The 7,362-nt window shown below is 39.9% G+C and overlaps 1 protein-coding gene across 1 annotated transcript in view; it reads right to left on the bottom strand.

Moving 5' to 3' along the window:
- Window positions 1-7,362, bottom strand: part of MANBA (mannosidase beta) — a 113,784-nt gene that overhangs the window by 72,190 nt on the left and 34,232 nt on the right. Inside the window, exons 7-8 of the mRNA XM_015569985.1 lie at window positions 1,132-1,307; window positions 156-266 (exon numbers count right to left, since the gene is read on the bottom strand). Of these exons, the coding sequence (XP_015425471.1) occupies window positions 156-266; window positions 1,132-1,307 (287 nt within the window). The remainder of the gene's footprint in view (window positions 1-155; window positions 267-1,131; window positions 1,308-7,362) is intronic.

Here is a 7,362-nt window from a genome sequence, read left to right as displayed (position 1 = left end):
TTCATTTGAATGTCTATACCTGTTACTCATGATTATCCCTGGGTGGTGGGGTTACAGGAATTTTATTGGTTTCTTCTTTTCCTACAAAGATCTGTATTGTTATTTTATTAATAAATAAACCTTTTTCACAAAAATTATTTCAAATATTTGCTTACCTTAGCTGATTTTTTAATTGTTAAGCCTCCATTCAGTTTAAAAAGAACTGTCATGTTGTACCCTGTCTGGTTTCCATGTCCATGAGGCCACCAAGTTTCTACAGTAATTTTCTTTTAAGAAAAAATAAAAGTCATTCTAAGTAATCTGTGGCATATTTTCAGCAAAATAATATGCTGATTCAGAGCATTTATACCTATTTCTCATAGAAATTCTAGGTTCTAAACAATATAAATCTCCCTCCCAATAGTAGGCCAAATTATATCAATACATAGATAATAGTTACAAGTCAACGTTTTAGGAATGTAACATGGATTAATATGCCAAAAGGGAGGGGGGAAAAAAACACAGGATAATGTGGAAATTCAGTAAACAACTTGCTATTTATATTACTCGAGCTTACATTTATTCTACATTCTTTAACATTTAGAATTGAACTTTGAGGCTGACTCTTGTTTTAAGCCCCAAACTAGAAATTGTTTTGAGTTCTTACTTTATCTGAACAGTTACTGAATGATGGTTTATTCCATTCACAATGATCAGAGGAATTTTTAAAAAGAAAAGGTAAGTTCTAGCCTATATATACCCATGAAAGATCATGGAATTAGAATTCTGCATGTAAAACAAGCACAAATACTCAAAATAATTTACAAGTACCAAAAATAATCACTATATTTAAATATAACGCTTACAATGTATTTTGGACTTAGAATACTGCAAAAAATTAAAATACAACACACCTGGTTTCTTGAAGAAAAAATAAAATGCCAAGTTTAGCACATATTTTCCATCTCTAGATCTTAAAATCTGGGAAAATAATTTCATAGCTTGCACATAAACAAAATATATGAGAGGTTAAAAGTAAAAGAGAAAAGTAAAAAAGTACATTTTCCTTTGACTCAGACCCTTCTTTCTAACCATTTCTTTTGAATAATATTGCTCTTTATCTCATGCTTCTCAGGAAGTACCATCATTCACCTTGTTAATTTTCACAGAGAGCTTAACAATCCTTTTCCCAGGCCGAAGTTCAATGCTGTATGTCCGCTGTGTTTGCAATTTAGGGATTTCTATGATCACTTGACCAGGGACTGGCTTCGAGCTGACAACATCAAAAGAAGACTCTATTTTGAGATTCCACTGCTGGGCATGGTTGTCTACGGCATAAAAAGAAAAAGAAAAGAAAAAAATGTATATATAAAATATGCTAAACATTATCCCTGCACTCCTTAGGGTTCACTGAAGAAAAGACCAAAGCAGCCCGCAAAATAGTAAGTACTCCACAAATGCTGCCATGATACCGAAGTTCAGTGGAAATTCTCTTTTAATCTTTAGTTTAATCCTTTATCCTGGAGAAGAATAACTAAAAATATATATTTTACAGATACTCTGCTCTAAAAATATTATAATCATAAGCCATAAAAAAAGTATAAATAGGGTACAAACAGAAAATTGCAAATGAAAAGACAGCATAAAGTTTCCAAGGTTGATCTACACTTGTTCCTTTTTATAAAAAGTAAAAATTCTGAGGGTTTTAAGCCATATAAAAAGGTATAAACTTAGATGTATTTGAAATAATCAAACATTTAAAAATAGAGATATACTTTAAATGTAATTATCTATCATCTGACATGACAGTATTCTCTGTCATCATTGATGTTTTTATCTCTCTCTCCCTCTTTGAAATCAATAAAAATATATTTTAAAAAACAAATAAAATAAAATATCCCTAAATCTTTGACAGCTACATGACCTTTAGATCCCTATCACAGAATAATAGATCACATTTACAAGTACTTACTCTGAGCTAGGCTCTCAACATGTAGTATCTTATTTAAGCATCACAACATTGCTATAAGGTAAATCTATTATCATCAATAAATAGATGAGAAAACTGAGGCAGAGAGAAGTTAAGTAACTTGCCCAAGAGCTTGGATGTGAACCAAGACCGTCAGAAACTAAAGACTATACACAGCCTCAGAGTGATGCCAATCTCACCCAAATAATTCCCCAAACTATGTCTCGGTGGTGCTCAGGATTCTGACATTGGGGAGGGAGTTTATTACATGGGGGAACAGTTGTTTTAATGATATCAAGCTATGCCAGGCATCGAATATGTCATTAGGCAGAGTTTCTCTCTCTCCCTTCCTCTTTCTCTAAAAATCAATAAACTATTCTTTAAGAAAAAAAAGTTTGCTGATCCTTACTCGAGAATATTTCCCCAAAAAGGTCATTCTAATCTTTTTTTAATACCTATGACAAAAACCTCTGCCTCACAAAATAGGCTTTCCTTTTTTGCTAGCCTTGACTATTATAGTCATTCATTACACTGATTTGAAATTCACTTGTAATTTCCACCTAACTAAAGATTTCAGGTCTGCCCTCTAGGCACCTCCTACCAACCAGTAACCATCAAGGTCAAGCCTGTGCCTTTGCTGCTTCCATCACTTCTGCAGTGGAGAATGAGCAGCCTGTAAGGGCCTCTGGACAGAGGGTGCAATCCCCAAAGAGCTGGCAAAATCCCATGTCTTCTAACATGGACAGTTCTAAAGTAAATCGGCACTCCTCTAGAGCTCATCCTGTTAACTCCCTTCAGTGCCACTAAATGAAAAAAACTAAGGCTGTGGAATTAAAAACTCAGTATGAAGAGCCACAAGCCTATATTGTATCATCATCTAATTCACTATGCCAACATATTCTGCCCTCTCATCTTCTTCCAAAAAGTGTTCAACCCTTTTTTCCAGAAGCCATGGAGAATTTAAGTAGTTTAGGTTCACAAAGCACATTTAGAGTCTTCAAAAATCAATAATTTCCCTGGTATTATCTGTTTACTTGCTAATTTTTAAATATATGAAATCATATTTCCTGCCCTAGCTGGTTTTGCTCAATGGATAGGGTGCCGGCCTGCGGAATGAAGGGTCCTGGGTTCAATTCTAGACAAGGGCACATGCCCGGGATGTGGACTTGATCCCCAGTAGGGGGTGTGCAGGAAGCAGCTGATCGATGATTCTTTCTCATCATTGATGTTTCTATCTCTCTCTCCCTCTCCCTTCCTCCTTGAAATCAATAAAAATATTTGTTTAAAAATTATTTTTAAAAAATCGTATTTCCTAGTTAAAGAGAGAGCCCTAATAAATGAAGACCCATTTCCAGAATAGAGCTTCCTATCCGATCTCTCTTAAAGAATGCCCCCAGCCCTCCTGAAGTGGAATACAAGGTCATTTCAGAAAATGGGAAAAGTACTAGGAGTGGAGAGAGGAAAAAAGAAAGACTCTTACACGGCATCTGGGGGTTAGGAACTGGCAGAGAAATGGAAGAACATTCAGGTCAGCCTGGGATGGATCTGCAAACACTGGTAGATTGCTTATGTAAGATAAAAAGAAGGCGCTTCATCTCATTGGGGCGAAAAGCTATTCAGAGACAGCTGCCTTGATTAGCTTCGCCCTGCAGAGCTGCTCACAGCTCCTCCTCTTGCCTGCTCTCTTCTTGCATCTTTAATGATGATGAAAAGCCTAGTGAAAAGGTAGCCCTGCACATTGGAAGGAACAGTAACAACAGCAGCTGAAATGACCAAGCCCCAGAATGTTTAAACTCACGCGGAGGAAATTTTCCTGTGCTCCTGCTGGAATTAGAGCACAGACTTCAGCAGCTGCTTTTCAAAGAGCTAACAGCTTGCATGATTAGCCAGAAAAGCAGGTCCACAGAAAAGCTGTTTCCCCTTCTTTACTGAGCAGCAGTCAAGATCCCCTTGCCTACTCAGCAGAACGAGATCCTCAAAGATGAAATCCACCAGGCAAAACAGATACAAAACAAAATCCTCCCCGGAAAAAAACAAAGATAAATTGGTAAATTCCAGAGGGGGAAAAAACTATTTATGCAACAAGGCAGCTAATCAGAGGAGAGATTATTCAAGCAACCTACCTACCCATGAAGGTATTTTCAAAGGTGAATAGTGTCATTTTTATGAGTAAAGTAATTCAATGATGAATGAAAAAGTGATTCAAAGTGAATGCAAGAAAGAAAAATGAGTGCATCAAACAAGGCACTAAGCAAGACAGGCAAATCTTTGCTCTTTTGTGGTATTATGTTCTCCATAGGAAGCTGTAAGCAAAAGGCAGCACTGACCTTCAATACAGGTTTCTATTGTGCGGCCAGGGTAGAGCTGAGAGCTAGGCTCACTCCTTCAACTCAAGGCTAAGTCTTGGAGAAGGGAGGAGGGGGTGCTGTAGGCTGAGGCAGCAGGTCAATTTGAAGGGGGTGGGGAAGGCAGTGTCTGTGAGATGCTCAAGCGCAGCTCAAAGATCCTCAGCTGAAGAGGAGGATTCACATGCTGAAAACATCTCCATACTATATCTTCTGACTGTGGTAACAAAAGATTAAACAATGTAGCATTTCATCAGAACATCTATAATAATGAAAGTGCAATATGCTAATTAGACTGAATGACCTTCCAGAAGACCACACTATGACACCCACTGGCGACAGGCCAGCCAAGGCGGGTGCGATGTGATTGGTCAGGGCCTGGCCATCGCCCCATGACTGCCCCGCAGAGGGAGGCCCAGGCCACCGACCGGTGGGCTGCAGCAGGTGGGCAGGGCCTCCCTCTGCAAGGGAAGCCCGGGTCCCGGATGCCAGAGGGAAGCCAGTGCCAGCAGCCGGGGAAAGGAAGGCCTACTCTAACACAAATTTCGTGCATCGGGCCTCTAGTATCCTATATAATAAACAGCTAATATGCAAATTGTCCCCACGGGCAGGAGTTTGGCAACCAGGAGTTAGATGTGCACTGATCACCAGGGGGCGGCACGGAACATGGCGGGCATTGGCAATGCAGCGCTGGTAGTAGACAGCAGTGGAGGCGCTGCCAGCCCCAATGGGCCCCGACAAGAATGGAACCATGATGGGATGGTGGAGCAGGTGAGTGGGTGGCGCCAGGCCAAGCTGGGTGCAAACAGGGGCCCTGATCACCCTGCTGGTCACCCCATAGAAGGTGACCAGTGGTGGCGACGGGGGAGCAGGGCCAGTGAGCGGGCAGCACCAGGCCAAGGCAGGTGTGAGCAGGGGCCCCGATCACCCCGCCCATTGCCCCACAGATCGGCCCTGATCACCGGCCAGGCCTAAGGACCCTATCCGTACATGAATTTCATGCACCAGGTCTCTTGCTGCCAGCCTGATCACCCCCTAACCACTCCCCTGCCAGCCTGATCAACACCTGGTCCCCCCCAACTGCCCTCCCCCTGCATGCCTGGTCCCCCCCAACTGCCCTCCCCCTGCTGTCCTGGTCACTCCCAACTGCCCTCCCCTGCAGGCCTGATCTTCCCCAACTGCCCTCCCCTGCTGGCCATCTTGTGGTGGCCATCTTTGACCACATGGGGGCGGACATCTTGTGTGTTGGAGTGATGATCAATTTGCATATTACTTTTTTATTAGATAGGATTTGGACCAAATATGTTTATGTAACCTTACAAAAAACCCATAGAACTAGCCAATCATCATTCCTTCCTGATAAATTTTAGGGCCTAATGCAAACAATTTACATTAGATTACAAGTATGAAAGACCTAGCATAAAGAAAATGATCAGCCCTAACCGGTTTGGGTCAGTGGATAGAGTGTTGGCCTGTGAACTGAAGGGTCCCAGGTTCGATTCTGGTCAAGGGCGTGTACTTTGGTTGTGGGCACATCCCCAGTAGGGGGTGTGCAGGAGGCAGCTGATCGATGTTTCTCTCTCCTCTATGTTTCTAATTCTCTATCCCTCTCCCTTTCTGTCTGTAAAAAATCAATAAAAATATTTTTTTAAAGAAGAAAATGATCAATAAATGAATCTCTCTCTTTCTCTCTCTCATACACATTCCACCTTCACCACCTTCACCACCACCACTACCACCATACACAGGCCTGCATTTCCAGCCAGATTGTTTGCTTGTAAATGTCCAAACCTCTAGAACTGGGGCATCACCCCCCCACACACACACACACCAGTTGTCTTCTCCCCTCTCCCCTCCCACCACACCTTGGAAACTCAAGTCCAGCCCAGACTTTCCTGTCCCTTCTCCAGCAGCTGCGGTTAGTCTCCTACCCCACCCCACCCCTGTCCCCTAGGGCAAAGAACAGTAGAATCTTGCTGGGTTTCCATACGTGGTAAAAAGCATCTGAGCTTCCCTTTTCAATGCCCAGGGTCAATCTTTCACTGTTTGCAATACTGAAAATATAGGTGCCCTAAAACAGCTACTGCTATTTAAAACCTGATTAGAATATTTCAGGGCTAAGGATGAATCATTCAAATAAATATTTTCTAATGAGGTCCTAAAAAAAAGTCACATCAATGAATCAGTAGCTCTTAATACCTAGAAAAGTGACAAGACCTAAAAGATAATGGAAGTAATTCTTGTCTTCCTTTGAATTCAGTAATTTTTTTTCAAATACAAATGTGTTTTCATTATTTAAAATATTAAGAAGCTAAGCTTAAGGCAAAATCAAACAAATGACCACAGGCTATTGAAAAGTGCTAAAGTTCAGTAATGACTTTATAAGGACTAAGAATGCAGAAAAGGTATAGACACATAGAAAGAAAATTAATTCACAGGAATTTCAAGTTAATTTTTTAAAAGTCTAACATTGTTTTCCTGTCATACTATACACAATTATGTTGGGAAATTACGGTTAGCCATTTGATCCTCAGGGGTAAATTCACTAATTTTAAATTTAAATAGAACATCTGGAAAAGCAAAAATGTTATCTCTTTCTAGCCTCACCAGGGAGAAAGCATAAAATATCAGAGTCAAATTAGTTTAGCCCTCCAGATTGAGATGGCTGAAATTACTAGATAGATTAGTTTGTTTTAGCTACTTTCCCCTTACTATAGAAACAATATAAACTCAATGTGGAAATTTAGAAAACACAACTGAGCAGAATAAAATACAAGCTACCTATACTATTAATACCCAGAGATTGCTATGATGTGCATTAGTTTGACTAATCTCATTTCACACTAAATTTTAAAAACTAACATATTTTATTTTAAATAAAAATTAGATGTTTCTATTTTTTATTATGAATTTATTTTTTTATTTTTAGTAACTCTCACAATGCCTGCTTCAAAGTATGTGTCAAATAAATACATAAAAGTATCCAGCATATATTAGCTTGTTCTCTTTATTATTTTTCAACTTTAAAAAATTTCTATTGAGAAGCATGTACAGACTGTTGAACCTCGA

This window comes from Myotis davidii, unplaced genomic scaffold, assembly GCF_000327345.1.
Source record: "Myotis davidii unplaced genomic scaffold, ASM32734v1 scaffold226, whole genome shotgun sequence".
NCBI classification, from domain to species: domain Eukaryota; kingdom Metazoa; phylum Chordata; class Mammalia; order Chiroptera; family Vespertilionidae; genus Myotis; species Myotis davidii.
Note: the sequence above shows the minus strand (reverse complement) of the source record. Positions and strands in the feature narration are given on the sequence as shown.